The sequence below is a fragment of the Manis javanica genome, chromosome X (assembly GCF_040802235.1).
Source record: "Manis javanica isolate MJ-LG chromosome X, MJ_LKY, whole genome shotgun sequence".
NCBI classification, from domain to species: Eukaryota; Metazoa; Chordata; class Mammalia; order Pholidota; family Manidae; genus Manis; species Manis javanica.
The window spans coordinates 125,262,754-125,278,125 of NC_133174.1; the positions used below are offsets into that span (position 1 = coordinate 125,262,754).

Consider the following 15,372-nt stretch of genomic DNA (forward strand, 5'->3'; position numbering starts at 1 on the left):
TGACAATGAAGGAGTGTTTATACTGATAAACATAGCTATCCAGGAGGAGGTACAGGCAAACCTGTGTGCATCTAATACCCTTAGTGAACACAGAAGGCAAGAAGAGACCCTGAAAAGAGGCAGGCCACTCCAGATTTGCAGGTGACAGGGTTAATAAGCAAAGGAACTTACACACAAGGCTTGTCTTGGGCAACCCCAAGATGAGTAGATCTCTGCCCCATCTGCCCGAATCTTAATTAAGAGTCTACATGGAGGCTGTAGTGGGGTTCAGTCAAATATATACTGTCCAGATGGTCTCAACAACACATTGCTATCCTAAGGCTGGTCCTTGAAACAGCTTCAGCTGTGGGAATGGGGAGCAGAGCATACATTTCAAGAACATGGGAGATGAGGTGCCTTTGATTGCCTGGCACCAGCTCTCAGGTCGGCCAGAGGTCATGTCCTCTTGATGTCCTCCTCCAGTGGGTGGCTGTGGGGAATGATGAGAGTCCAGAAGCATAGCACTCAGCTCTGTGCCTAGAGCTTGGTCGGCTGTCATCACATGTCAGTTCCCTTTACTTGGTTTCCTCTCCTTGTAGTCACAGGGCTGCTCAGGTCAGACTTGAGGACAAATGCTGACCATTCATCATCACACTGAATGCCCACAGCCACCCTGCAAACACGAGTGCTCATGGCTGAGCTGGGGCCATGAGGTAGTTGGAGGAAATGCTGGGCTCAGGTGCCACTCCTAACCAGAGCAGGACCTGCCTGCCTTCCCCTGTGCCAGGGAAGGGGGTCCCCCCTTACCCTAGTGCCTTGGATCCCAGGTTCTGGTCTGATCCTCTCCCAGCTTGGTTGTTCCAGACTACATGAACCCTGGAGTGGGTGCAGGACCATCAGGGACAGAACAGGACCATCTGGACAAAGGGGAGGGCAGCTCAGGGCACTGGCACCCACCACTTTGGTGGTGGCAGGTGTTGGTAGGCTTTGACCCCTAGGGAGCTTTTGGCCGCAGGTGAGGATGGGCACAGCTCTTCCCCAGGCTGCACTCCTCAGTGTGACCATAACCCTGTGTCCTCAGGACGCCTCCCTCCTGGGGTCCATAGGCCTTCCTTCTTCTATTGGGGTGCTGAGATCCTCCCAGCTGCCTGACCTGCAGCCGTCCACCCTGACCCCTGCAGCAGCCCTGGAGCCCCTGGCCGAGCTTCTCTGCAGGGACAGCTCAGGTCTAAGGTGGGGGAGGAAGTGTGTTTCCGGTGTTGGTGGTTTGTCTTCTCCAAAACTCATCACACACCTGGCCAACAGGGAGGGAAAGGGGACGTTGCCAATGGCTGCAGCATGCCCTCCAGGTGGCACAGATGATCTGCAGACAGCCTACTTCACCTCACCTCCCCCAGCCCAGCCTCAGGGTTCAACTGAATTAAGTGCTAAGGCCAGGCTCTAAAATGAAGGCCAGACTTAGGTATTAGGTTATTCAAACAATGGTTGTCAATGACACCAACTGCCAACTCTTGGCTGGGCCTCTCCGGCTGCCATTGCTTCACAGGGAAGTGGTCCAGGACAGGCTGGGTCTCTGAGCATCTTCTGAATGGACCCGCGTCCTGCCGTCCCAACCCCCGACACCAGCCCTCTGAGGGAGCCCCCTCCCAGCTTTGGGCCATCAGAGCTGGTGACCTTACCACTGGCCTCTCTGCCCCAAGGCTACTGCCCCACACCAGGAACAGGAAGCCTCCAGTTTTATTCTATTTTATTGAACTCAAGGACTTCTTCCTTTAACTTAGAGAGGCAGCAAGATGTGACACCAGAAACAAGAACATCTCTCTAGGCAGACTGTGCTGACCAGAGTTAATCACACACAGGAAAGTGAACATTCTCTTGTTCGGGCCGATGGCTCTGATTTTGTGGAAGCTCCAGTGCCTGGAAAACAGACTGCAAATAAATACAGTGCACTGAGAGTCCATCCAGCAGCAGGGGCCCCGTGCGGACAGAAGGAAGAGGTGGGAAAGCAGAAGCTCGCTAACTACTCAAGGGCAAAACGGTAAGAAAAGCAGTGGCAGGAACACAAGCGAAGGATGCACCATCGGCCTCTCCCCCAGCCAATCGATGTGAGCCAAAGGGCCAAGCACGGGAGCCACTGTGACTTCCTGGGCCCCTCTGCATGGATGGGGTCCCTGCAGGGGAGGGCCAGCGCCAGTGCAGCTCAACCTGCCCACCAGCCCCGCCCCTACCGGGAGCCCTGGGCCAGTGAAAAGCCTCCCCAAGCCATCCTCAGGCCTCTCTCCTCCCAGCCTGCTGCCTCCGCCCCCACCACGAGGAGCTGGAGTAACCCAGAGGATGAGACCTGGGCTTCACAGGGACACATCTGTGCATCAGCCCCAAGGAGGCCCCTCGTCCTCCTCTCTCATGCAGCCCTGGGTCACATTCCTCTCTCAGAGGACATCCCCACAGATTTGTGGATGGAGTCAGTGGGCTGGCTGGCTCCCAGAGGTGGTCCTGGGTGATCAGGGTGAGGCAGGAGCCCCCAGGACACTTGGCACAAGGAATGATGCTACCAGGCCCTGTCTCTGGGAACTGCAAGGGGCACACAGTGGCCTCAGTCCAGCCTCAGTCCCAGGAGTGACGCAGGCAGAGGTCTTCACCCAGGCCCTGGGCTCCAGCTGGGCGGCTGAGGAGGGCAGGTGGTATGAGACAGGGCCATTGTGTCCTGGGGCTGGCCGGGCTGCTGCGGCTTTCAGTCCCGACAGGAGCTGGGCAGGGGTCTGAGAGCAAGCAGTGCCAGAGCAGATGTGGGCCGGGGCTGGGTGGTGAGGGCCGAGGACTCTCCTGGCTCCACTCTGGGCTGCTCCTGGCCCCCTGGTGCTCCAGTCAGCAGCTCACCCAGGGCCCCCAGGACCAATCTAAGCCCATGAGAGGAGAGTCTCCGTGTGACCTGGGCTTTGGGGGCTGAGCCTGGGGACAGACAGATGGGTCATACATGGGTCCCGGCCCCATCCCATCCCCAGGAGCCTTGCCACCATCCCCACCCTGCCACCCAAACAGAGAGGCCTGTGCTACTCAACTGCCAAGGACCCTTGGTCAGCCTGGGGTGGGGCAGGGAGGCCCGGCCCTGTGGGGAGGACTGTGGCTCCCAGGACATCTGGGACTCATCTCTCCTGTACCCACTCCAGCTCAGACTTTCCTCCTGGTCTTCCCTGTGACCCCCATACCACTCTAAGGAAGGCTACTTCCCTGCATTCCCTACCCTGGAGCCCTCTCCCCAGGTGCGCCGGGGGCTTGTGTGCTCCTCTCCAGGCCCACCACAGCCGGGTCTTCCAGAAGCCTGGGCGGGGGAAGGGGAACGCAGGCCTGGGGCAGACTAAGCTCCACCACTTCCTGTCTGTGACAGGGCAGGTGTCTCCCCTCCGGGAGCTCCAGTTTCCCGAGTCGGTAGGTGGGAGACTACAACTCCCTCATGGTGTTGCCAGGAGATTTCAGTGTCCAGTTGGCAGTGTCCCCATGCCACACCCTGACCACTGAGGCTGGAGAGGGGATCCTACCCCACCTACCCCACCCCTCGGGGTCTCTGCCTAGATGGCCCTTCCTCTCCTCCTCCATCAGGTTCTTCACTCAGCTGCTCCCCAGGCAGCTCTGGGGCCTGGAGCACCCCCTAGGCATCGGTGTGACTCTGTCGACAAGGCCAGAGAAGGGCTGGGTCACTACCAGCAAACACCAGTTCCTGAAAGAGAGAGACAGATGGAGGCTGAGAGCTGCCTCCCCACCCAGACAGGGCCCTGTTCCCCCAAGTGTAGCCTTCTCTAAAAGCCCCTCTGCATCTGCTCTGCCTGCCACAGCCTGGGAGCTGCTGTCTGCGCAAAGAGGTCCCCATTTCCTGCCTCCTTTGGGTACGCAGGGGGCTGCTGGAGGATGGGTAGGGGCTGGAGGGAGCATGGCTGAGGTGGTGGAAGAGCAAGTTTTGCGGGTCAGGATGGGGAGGAGCGTCTTCCCCTCTCTTCTTGTCTCCAAAAGCAGAGCTTCAGAAGAGGCCCTCAGGGAGACAGAGGGGAGCAATAGGGACAGTAGAAGCAGGCAGAGAGCAGTCCCCTGGCCCCTAACACCAGGCAGGAGGCAGTTTTGTCACCGACTGTGCAGGATTTGCATAGAGCCCCAGATGCCCCCAGGGCTGAGAAGGGGACACACCTGGGGTTTGGCCAGAACACAACCATCCTTCATGACCTCCTACTGCAGGGGGGTGGAGAAGGGTGACAGCATCTTTTCTCTTCTAGGGACTTCTGGGGACTCCCCCTTCCCCCGCCCTGCGGGAGGGGATTGGACTACGGGCAGTAGTGGTCACCCCGGACCGTGCCCTCCAAGATACCGCGTCACCCCTTGATTCCATCTCGGAATCATGATGAGCGAGTCTGGAGAGCCTGCGTCTGCTGTCTTGCTTCCACTTGGCTTGGCAGCCTTTCGGGCTGGCTTCCCCTGGCCCCTTCCCTAGGTTCCCCAAACCCCCAAGGGACCTGGACATCTAGATATCATGGCAACCGCCTCACTCCAGCCCGCAAGTCCGACCTCTGGTCTCCTACCTTTTAAAATGGTCAGGGCCGGTCAAATCAAGTTTCTGCCGCAGATTTTCTTCTTTATGGTTCTACCCTCGGCCACTGTGAGGCAACAGGTCTGCCGCACTCCAGTAATTTTCTCCAGCACGACGGAAAGGGCCGATTTTGTGCGTTTCTAAAAGCGATGAGGCACCGGCCGCGACGCGAGTGGGCGGGTCGCGGCCGGGGTCGGAGCTCGGGGGCTTGTGGGGGGGGGGGGGCGACACCCCGCGGAGGTCTAGGGTCCGGGGACCCGGGCAGCTCTGCCCCCTGCGTCTGCAGCGACCCTGCGGCCCCGCGCTTCCCCGCCGCCCCTCATGCCTGCGACGCTGCGCATCGCAGGCGGCGGGCGCGAGACCCTCCCGTCTGGCTGCTGGGACTGCGGCCGCAGGCACTCACTCGATCCGCACCTGCAGGCGGACGTTGAGCATCACCGAGGCCACGACGTAGAAGTAGGGAAAGTTCATGCGCAGCCGCCAGGCCAGGTCGAAGAAAGTGATCAGCGTGCGTGTGAGCCCCTTGCAGAAGGCGCTGTACGAGCCGCGCGCCGCGGCCGAGCGCGAGAGCCGCACCGCCAGGCCCGACAGGGCAGCCGCGGCTGCAGCTGCCGACAGAGCCGCTGACGCCGCCATGGGTCCTGGCCGGCACCGGCTCCGCAGATCGCGGAGCAAGCGGGCGGGCAGGTGGACAGGAGGCCTGGAGCCACCCGCCGGCGGCTGGGCGCCCTCCGTCCCCGCCGCGCCCCGCCCCCCGCCTCCCCGGGCCTGGCTGAGCGGGGCCGCAGCCGCAGCCTCCGCCTCTGCCCCGGGTCGGCCACCCACAGACAGCCCCGCCCCCTCTTCGCTGCCTGGGCGGCCGCCGCCAGCGTAACTCCGCCGCTAGCGTGGGCACGCCCCCTCTCCACCGCCGCGGAGCTGCTGCTGCCGGCGCGGCCCCGCCCAGGGGGCGGAGCGGCCCCTCCACACGGAGCCAAGAGTGTGCCCGAGGGCCACAGGGGAGGGAAGGTGGTGCAGTCCAAGGACAGCTTTTGCCGGTACCCTGGGGCGGAGTGGAGGGCTAAGTGGGCTGGACTGAAGGCCCACAGGCAAGTCTGTGCCCATTCACACCATCCGCTTTTCCCACTGTCTCTGCAGAAAATCCGACCCGCCAACCCATTGTACCTTTCTTTAATTTGCATTTCTCGGGTAACTGCGTTATGGAGTTTCACCAAACCCACATGCGCATTTTTTCCCTCTGTTTGGTATATTTGCTGGTCATGTGTACTTCTTTATTGAATTGCCCCGTTGTCCTGTTCTTACGTTTCACTCCGTAGCGATTTCTAAGCACTACTGTTAGTCAATCGTTGCCCTGGATACTGCACAAGGTCTCAGGTTTTTCATTTGTCCTTGTTTGTGGCATTTTTTGTTACGCTTAAAAGCCTTTCGTAATTTCATCTAATCTTTATTCTATACCAAATCCAACCCAAATTTGATCATGTTTTCAAGGTTATTGAAATGCTTAGGCTTCTTTATAGTCATGACTTCAGTAAAGCTGTTTGTAAGAAGCCGATTCACCACAGCCTGATCCCAGTTTTCGCAAGGAGGGCTGGCCTGAGTATTAAGGCCTTCTCCAAATACCTGTTTACTGTCACACTTGAACATCTCTGTGCCATCTGTATAACTGTTTGAGGAACCCAACAGACTCTCATACCCTGTTTGAGCAATTGTCATACCTACATGGTTAAGGAAAAAAAGCAAATTTCAGAGACACTAGGTAACTGGGTGGCATCATGATTTTATCAACAATATTACCATGCATGGCTATAAATGCATAAAATTTGCCAGGGCAGATATATCAAATTACTCAACATTGTTTACCTCTGGTTAAGGCAGTGGGAAGGAAGACTTACACTCTCTGTATATATATATATGTATATATATATATGTGCATATCTAGCTATAAATATTACTTGTATAATAAAATGAAAAAATTACTTTAAAAAGAAGGGCCCACAGAAATACAGACTTAAGCCACATGGAACTTTAGTTTGTTCTTGACGGATCCAGCCTCCTTCATGTAAGAGCCTGTTCCCTCCAATTGTTTCTGAAACCTCTGCTTGGCCTCATCTTAATTATTTTTAACATTTTATTTTGAAATAATTATAGACTCACAGGAAGTTCCAAAAATAGTACATAAAAGACCCTTGTGCCTTTCACCCAGCTTCCTCAATAGTGATTTTTTTTCTACAGATGCAGTTCAATATCAAAACCAGGAAACTGACACTGTTACATACTGTTACCTAGACTACAGTTATCATTTAGTTTTCACCATTTTTCTGACCTGTGTTAATTTGTATGTGTGTACATGTATAGCTCTAGCAACTCTATCCCATGTCAGGATTTGTGTATCCATCACTACAGTCCACATACCAAAATATTCCATCATCACAAAAGAACTCCTTTGGCCTACAACTTTCTACTCACTTAACTACCAGGTACATATTTTCTTTGTTGTGTCTATTTCATTTGGAGTGGCTGTGTGTCATGCTGTATGTTCAGTTTTGGTTTCCACATGTTCATTGTTAGTATAAAGAACTGCAATTGATTTTTTTTTTAGCTAAACTCACTATTTTGAGATAATTGTAGATCAACATGTGGTTACAAGAAAAAAAATACAGACAGATCCCACATACCTTTTACCTAGTTTCCCACAGTGGCAGCATCTTTCAAAACTAAAATACAGTATCAAAATCAGGATATTGACACAATCCATCTATCTTGTTCAGATTTACCCAATTTACTTGTTCTCGTGTGTGTGTGTGTGTGTATTTAGTTCTACGCAGTTCTATCACATGTGTTGTTCATGCTTCTTCACCATGATAGTCAAGATATAGAATAGCTCCATCACCACATTGGAAGGTGGATCCCTCATGTTGCCCTTCTTTGACCACACCCATTTCTACCCCTCTTTCCCTCCTAACCACTAATCTGTGGTCCACCTCTATGATTCTGTCTTTTCAAGAATGTTATACAGATGGAATCACACAGTATGTATCCTTTTAGAATTGGGTTTTTTCACTTGGCATAATTCTCTGGAGAATCATCCAAGTTGTTGGGAATGTCAATGGTCAATAGTTCATTTCTTCTTTTTATTGCTGAGTAGTATTCATTGTTATGGTTGTACCATAGTTTGTATATGATTCACCCATGAAGAACATCAGGGTTGTTTCCAGTTTCTGGCTATTAGCAACAAAGCTGCTGGGAATATATTTGTTTACAGGTTACTGTGTGAACAAAAATTTCCATTTATCTGGGCTAAATACCCAAGCGTGTGATTGCTAGTGCATGTTTAATTTTGTAAGATTCCACCAAACTGTTTTCCAGAGAGGCTGTAACATCTTACATCCCTTTCTTCTATTTATGAATATATTCAGTTTCTCTGCATCCTCTTCAGCATTTGGTGTTATCATATTTTTTATTTTAGCTATTCTGATAGGTATATAGTGATATCTCACTGTAGTTTTCATTTTTATTTCCCTAATCGCTAATGATGGTGAGAATATTTTTATGTGCTTATTTTCTATGTATCTTCTTTAGTGAAATGTCTTTTGTCATTTTCTAATTGGAATGTTTTTTATTAAGTTTTAAAAGTTCTTTATTCTAGATATGAACCTTTTGCGGGATATGTGGTTTGCAAATATTTCCTCCCATTCTGTAGCTTGTCTTTTCATTCTGTTATCAAGGACTTTCTCAGAGCAAAAGTTTTTTATTTTGATGAGGTCCAATTTATTTATGGATTGTGATTTTGGCATCATACATAAGATGTTCTTACCAAGCTGTAAGTCCCAAATATTTTCTTCTATGTCTTTTTTTTAATTTTTGAAGTTTCATATATAAGTCTGTGATCCATTCTGAGTTAAGTTTTGTGTTAAAGTTTGGAGGTTTAGGTCCACATTAAATTTTTGCTAGAACACAATAGTTGAAAAGGCTATCCTTCCTCCATTGAATTTCTTTATCATCTTTGTCAAAAATCAGTTCATCATATTTGTGTGGGTCTATTTTTGGTGTTCTCTATTCTATTGCACTAGCCTATGTGTTTATCCTTTCTCCAGTACCACACTTTCTTGATCACTATAGCTGTATAGTATGTGTAATGTGGGGTAGAATGATTCCTCCCACTTGAGTTTTCTTTTTCAACATTTCTTTCGTTATTCTAGGGCTTGTGATTGTCCACATAAATTTTAGAGTAAGCTTGCCTATGGTTACAGAAGGCCTCACTAGAAATAATGTTAAACTTACAGATCAATTTGGAGGAGAATTGACATCATTTTGATGTTTCATCCTCAATTTTTGGTTTTCCTCTGGCCGGGCAGAGTGAACGCTGGGCACTTCTGGCTCACAGTGCAAAGGACTGCCAAGAGAGAGGAGGGTGAACCCAGTGTGTCTCTATTTATAATCTTCGATTACTTTCATTAAAATTTGCATAATTTTCTGACCTATCCATGTTTAATAAATGTATTCCTAAGTATTCATTTTCTTTGAAGCAATTATAAATGATACTGTATTTGTAATTTCAGTCTCCACATGCTTGTTGTTACTATGTAGAAATTATGTAAAATTAATTAGAAGTGTGTTGTTTATTTTCCACATGTTTGGAGATTTTCTTGTTATCTTTCTGTTATTAACTTCTAGTTGGATCCCACTGTGGTCAGAAACCTAACTCTGTATGCTTTCAATCCTTTTCAATAATTTTAGATTTGTTTTATGACTTTAAGAAGAGTATTCCTCTGGAGTGTTTCCAGAGGGAGACAATGCAGGTGACCGAAGAGCGGGATCCATGTCTTGGGATGAATGATTGAAAGAATATTTGTAGTTTAGAGGACAAAAACTTATAAAGGTCTACCATACTCAAGAGAGATTAAACTACTCCTGTATTATTCCTTGGTGTAGAATTTAGGCCAATTAGCTGAAATTGTCCTTGGCAACTCAAGAAGCAATGAGGCTCCTGTCATTTTAAGTGTCCTAGCACAACCAGGACAGGTTCACTAATGTTTATGTTCATTATATAATTAAGTAATTTCATTTTGTCATTTATTTGGAAAATAGGTCTTTTGTATAAGAAGCATAAAACTGTGCTTAAAAATGAATAAATCTTTAATATAAATTTTGAAATGTGGTTCTTGTACAAAGTGTAGAGTTGAAGATGTTTTTAAAAACTGCTCTGCTAATTTCTGTCTTGTTATACTTTTTACATGTACAGTAATTATTGATATTAGAGCATAAGTCTGCTATTTTATTGTTTTCTGTTTGTTCATTTTGTTTCTCATTCTTAGGTTTCCCCTTTTTTGCTTTCCAGTAGGATACTTGTGCATTTTTTAGGAATTCCATTTTTATTTATTTATAGTGGTTTTAAATATAGCTCTTTGTATAGCCTTTTATTGTTTTGTTTTATTTTTCTTATTTTATAGTTTTATGATTTATTTTTATAGTTTTTAAATGCAATATATGTGTGTACACATCACAGTTTACTGGTATCAGTATCTTAATCACTTGGAGTGAAGTAGGGGAACTTTATTTCCATTTAGGTCTCTTTATCCTCCTCCTTTTTCATATAAATAGTCTTAAGTATTTCCTCTGCATACATTGAACCCCCATCAGGTGATGTTACAGTTTTTGCTTTAACCATAAAACATGATCTTAAAAACTTACAAGGAGATGGTTATTCTATTATATTTACCCCTACTTTTACTCACTCCATTGGTCTGCCTGCCTTCCTGAAGTCCCATACTCCTTGTGTTAAAACTTCCTTTTTGCTTAGGTAATTTCTTTAAGGGTAGTTCTGCTGTCAGCAGTTTCTCTTAGGTCTCCTTCATCTGACAATGTTTTTCCTTCCTACCTGAAAGATGTATTTACTGGATATAGAATATTGGCGGTGGACAGTGGTTGGAAAAGCAGAGGGCCCAGTAGTCCTGCCCACCTGGTCCCATGATGGACTGAGAGCAGGGGTGTGGGGCTGAAGACCAGCTCTCCACCTCGTCCTGATGCAACTAGGGTGAGGGACGGCTTTGGTGAGGAACATGGATAATGTCAAAAAGCTGTCCTGTTCTATTAGGACACCCTTTGCCCAGTCCTCCAGCTGGGGGGAAAAGGCTTTTCTCAAAGCTTTTCTTTGTTGATGGTTCTAGGTGGCAGGCTTCTCCAGTGACCTGTTAGGGATATGTGGGAGACAAAAAGAAAACCGGGGGAACTCACTACCCTGTCTTTTCTTAAGTCCCTGGGTCCCTAGGCAAGATCTTAATTTTACCTTTCAGAGTTTTCCTATGATGGAGGTGTAAGTAACATACAATGAAATGCAGCCCTATTAAGTACACATTTTGATGAGTTCTGGTAAATGTGTACATCTGTGTAGACATCATCACAATCAAGATATAGACCTTTTCCATCATAGCAAAAAGCTCCCTGTGCCCCTCCCAGTCAGCACCTTCCCTCTACACCCAGGCTCAGACCACCCCTCATCTGGTTTCTGTCACTCCAGATGTTTTTTTTCATTATGGATTTGTTTTTCTAGCTGATTCATATCAGTGGAATCATATAGTATGAGAGCATATATGTCTAATCTCTTTGGCTAAGCAAAACATTTTTGAGATTTGTCCATGTTGTTGCATATGAGTATGTAGTTACTTTTTATTGCTAAATAGTTTCCTATTGTGTGGATAAACCACAAACTGTTGACACATTCACCTGTGGCAGGCAGCCTTTAAGACTGCCCCCAGTGATCCCCACCACTGGGTATCCACTCCATTGGGCAATCCACAGCCTTGAATATGGGCTGGGCTTACTGATTTACACTTAATAACAACACTTGGTAATGTGGGTATTTTTAATATTAGCCATCCTAATGTGTGCATGCTGCCATATCTGCCTGGTTTCCTTTTGCATTTCCCTTATGACTGATGATGCTGAGTATCCTTTCATATGCTTATTTGCCATTACTACTATTTTTTCTTGTAAAATGTCCTTTCAAATCTTTTACTCCTTTTTAAAAATTAGGTTGTTTGTCTATTTATTAACGAGTTGTAAGAGGTCCTTATATATTTTAGATACCAAGCCTTTGTGGGATATATGTTTTGCAAATAGGTGCTCCCAGACTGTGGCTTACCTTTTAATCTTTGCAATGTATTTCAAAGACCAGGAGTTTTTAATTGTCATGAAGTTCGATTTACCAGTGTTTTCTCTATGGTTCATGGTTTTTGGTCCTGTGTAAGAAATCTGTATGTTTCCCAAAGTTGCCAAGACCTTCTCCTGTGCTTTATTTTAGAAGTCTTATAGTTTTAGTTTTGCATTTTGATCTGTTAGCCATTTCAAAATAAATTTTGGTTTTCCTCTGGCCGGGCAGAGTGGAGGCTGAGCGCTTCTGGCTCACAGTGCAAAGGACTGTCAAGAGAGAGGAGGGTGAGCTGCTAGAAGTGTCTGTGTGCAGGGAAAGAACTTGCCTGAAATGCTTGAAAAAAATCATTTTTGTGTATGGCATGAGATAGTAAAAGGAAAAGAAGGGATGCAAACTCCACAGTCCAAACAGGTTTATTGCTTAACCTGAGAGGGACCCCTGTGTTCTGGCGAGCAGAACAAAGAAGGTGTCTCTTACAGGTTAAGAGGCTTTTTATGGCCGGGTTTTTGGCAGGCTTTTGAGGGGATGGGTCAGGGAAAAGGGGTCCTTGTGGCTTGCTGGCATGTCCTTCAGAAAATGCTTGTAGCCTAAGTAAAACGAAACCTAGGTCTCTCTGAGATGGCGGGTGGGCTTATTCAAAATGGCAGTACCCCTGTCCGGGCTTTATCAGATAGACAATGTTCATTTCATTTTTTAAGACACCTTTATTGAGGTGTAATTCACATACAATATGTCAAGCACATTCAAGGTGTATAACTTAACAAGTTTTGACATATGTATACTCTCTTGAAACCACCAGCGTGATCAAGTGAACATCCATCACCCTCTAGTCTTTTCATGCCCCTTTTACAATTTCTTCCTTCCATCTTTTCCTGCCTCCCCACCTCAGCAACCACTGATTTGCTTTCTGTCATTATAGATTCGTTAGGAATGTTAGGTAGAAAGAGAGACATGAGCAGCCAGAAAAGGGGAAGATAAGGCTCAAAGAAGAAGCCACCCAGATAGGGTTCAAAGAAAAAGTCACCTGAACTCTGCCCAGGTAGGGGTTTCCGTGTGGAGACAACAAAGGCTTCACAGGGAGAGAACTTCCTCCCCAACCTGATCACAATCAGACAGAACTAAGAACCACTCAGATCACACCTCAGCGTGGGGAAAGGACATGCTCACCGAGAGGACATGCTCACAGAAAGACCTGTAAATCAAATAACCCCACCTTGTCCTCAAAGAGGTGCCACCTAACCACAATGCAATATACAAGCCTCCTGCCTAACAGATAGAGGCCTTTGTCTACCTTTACTCTTTCCCGTTCCTCCCATGAGTGTATTCAAATATAACTTTTCCCTGCTTGGCTACTGTGTCTCTGCCCTTCAGTTCTTTGCTGCAGCGGGACAAGAACTGAGGACAACACACTCAACCTGTAACAGAGTCATGGAGAAAGGGCTCTCACCAGGAGCTACAAATGTGGAGGGACACAGCCAATGCCAGAGACATAAGGCCAAGTCAGGTTTGTGATAGGGAGTGAACACCTTAGCCTCTCTCCTCCCATCCTTGGATTCCATGATGTTGCTTACCATTGGCCAAACCCAACTACCAGCGAGAGGGCAAGGGAGCGCAGGTAAATATAGTCTATGAATTTCAGCATATAGAGACAGTCATCTCTTTCAGAAACTGTTGATGGAAAAAGTCCAGTACTGGTCAGCCTATAGGCTTGCAATGGGAAGAGAATGGAACCAGAGCTAATTGTCAAGACCAGTCAGACAAGTAAGTGCATGTCTACGTAGTGTGAGGTGAGGATGTGGGGCAGAGGGTAGCCCCATTCTCTTGTTGTTACCAGGCAGCTGCATCTGGGGAGGTCTTTCCCTACGCACTAGGTGAAGCACTAGGAGAAACCTCAACCTGGGTGGGGGAAGGTTCTTGACTCTGAAAGAAAGAATCCTTAAGCAGGTCTTACCAAGTATAGGTAAGGAAGGAATTCATTAAAGCAAGAGTAGCAGGAAATGCCTTGCAGGCAGCAGAGAGCAGAGGAAGGAAAGGGAAGCTTGTTGAACTCCTGCTCCATGTAGGGCAAATCCCTTGTCAACTCCTAAAGCCAGGGTCACCTGGCATCATGTCCACTTGGATCTACACTGCATGGCAACTAAGCCCCTACCACCACAGGATAGGGGCAGCCACAGAGCACTGGATGGAGTGAGATTATGTTCTGAGAGCTTCCCACAGATGAAGAAAGGAGATTTTTGGGGTAGGCTGCTAAACAGCGTGATCATACAGCTGCAGTCCTGTCCAGGTCACCCAAGTGAGGGGAACTTGCAGGCCCAAATCAGAGCTCACAGTAGCTCTTCCCTACTTGTCTGGAGTAGAACACAGACAGAGTGAAGACTTGTGCTTAAGTCTGGACAACAGAATGGGATAGCAAAGTGACAAAGACATTTGCCACTGGAAGAGTACAGAGATAAAACATAGTAAGTTAAGCAGTGAGAAGGCTTTATTTAAGGCAAAAAGTACATACTCTAAGAAAGAGGAGTGCAGGCAACATCAGAGAGGAGATACACTTAAGGGCTTAGGATTCTGTCTTTTAAGGTTTTCAAGAATGGTGCAAAGGGTGGGGGTGGGGGTGTAGGCTTGACATGTGGTCTCATGATGTCTGTCTCTGGTGAGAGACATTATGTCTCCATCCTCAGTCAGTCCTCTAGATAATTCTGTAAGGTAAACTTAACACAAAGAATTCATTGGTTCTGTTCTCCACGACAGTGGTTTCCCTCAAGCACTGGGAACATATCAGATAGGACTGCTTGTCCTGCCTTAAGCTAGGGTGAGTTATTGTCTGATTACCAAAGAATATGTTAGGAATCTGACTTCCTAACTCCCTGGTTTTTAAAATGGAATCTTAGCTTTAAGATGGAGCCCTCTTATTCTTACTTTACTATTTATATCTCAGCATTTTTCATCATAGGCAGGAAAAGTTAATCATGAAGTTTGTCCCAGGTCCCTGCCCTACTTCATTGTCACCTGTGCCACTGCTAAAGATGGTGTTGAAAGCCCCTCCCTCCATCTCTAGAGACAGGAATTAACCAGCAGTGGCAGGGTCACTTCCGGGCGCTGCTGACTTGCGGTGGTAGATAGTCTGTTTCTACAGTCTGTTCCTTTCACTAGGCAGTGACATCCTTTTTCAGTACTTGTGTTCCTCTGTCCACTGTGGGTGCTGCTGGTACAAACACATTGACTTTATTAGATGGTTCTCATTTAAAATAAACTTAAGTTTGACCTTTTAAGCATCAAAGTTTTGGTCATTATAGTTATCCTTTTTTTTTTAAGAAAGCTTGCCATAGCAGGAAGCAGCAGGAAGACAGGCTAGACTAGATTGTAGGGGTGCTGCTCATCTGCCTTGGTTTCGGGGTAAGAATGTGGATGTAAGTGTTATGTTAAGCCAGCTTTATCTCTGACAGAGGGAAAGATGGTACTCATGGATCAAGTGGGGAGCAGGTAGGGGTAGGCTGCCAGTTTCTCCCTGCAGTGGTGCAGTAGGCATCTGGTAGGGGTCCTGGAAGTACAGGCCAATAGCCAAAGTAATATGTACAGCAGGATTTGTCCATATCTTTACCTTTCATACATTGTTGACCATTTTCTCTCCTTGCAGACATTTGGGATCACAAATGATGCCTTATTCACAAAT

The 15,372-nt window shown here is 47.5% G+C and overlaps 1 protein-coding gene across 2 annotated transcripts; it reads right to left on the bottom strand.

Moving 5' to 3' along the window:
* Positions 1–5,365, bottom strand: LOC108404222 (small integral membrane protein 10-like protein 2A). Of its 2 annotated transcripts, XM_073227620.1 has the most exons (3): positions 4,545–5,365; positions 3,525–3,694; positions 1–896 (listed from the first exon to the last, which is right to left on the bottom strand). In XM_073227620.1, the coding sequence occupies exon 1, from the start codon at positions 5,186–5,188 to the stop codon at positions 4,952–4,954; it is 237 nt and encodes a 78-aa protein (XP_073083721.1). In that variant the 5' UTR covers positions 5,189–5,365; the 3' UTR covers positions 1–896; positions 3,525–3,694; positions 4,545–4,951. The 2 variants fall into 2 exon arrangements, with proteins under 2 accessions (XP_073083721.1, XP_036872875.1); XM_037016980.2 differs by having other exon boundaries at positions 1–3,694.
* Between the last annotated feature and the right edge of the window lie 10,007 nt (positions 5,366–15,372).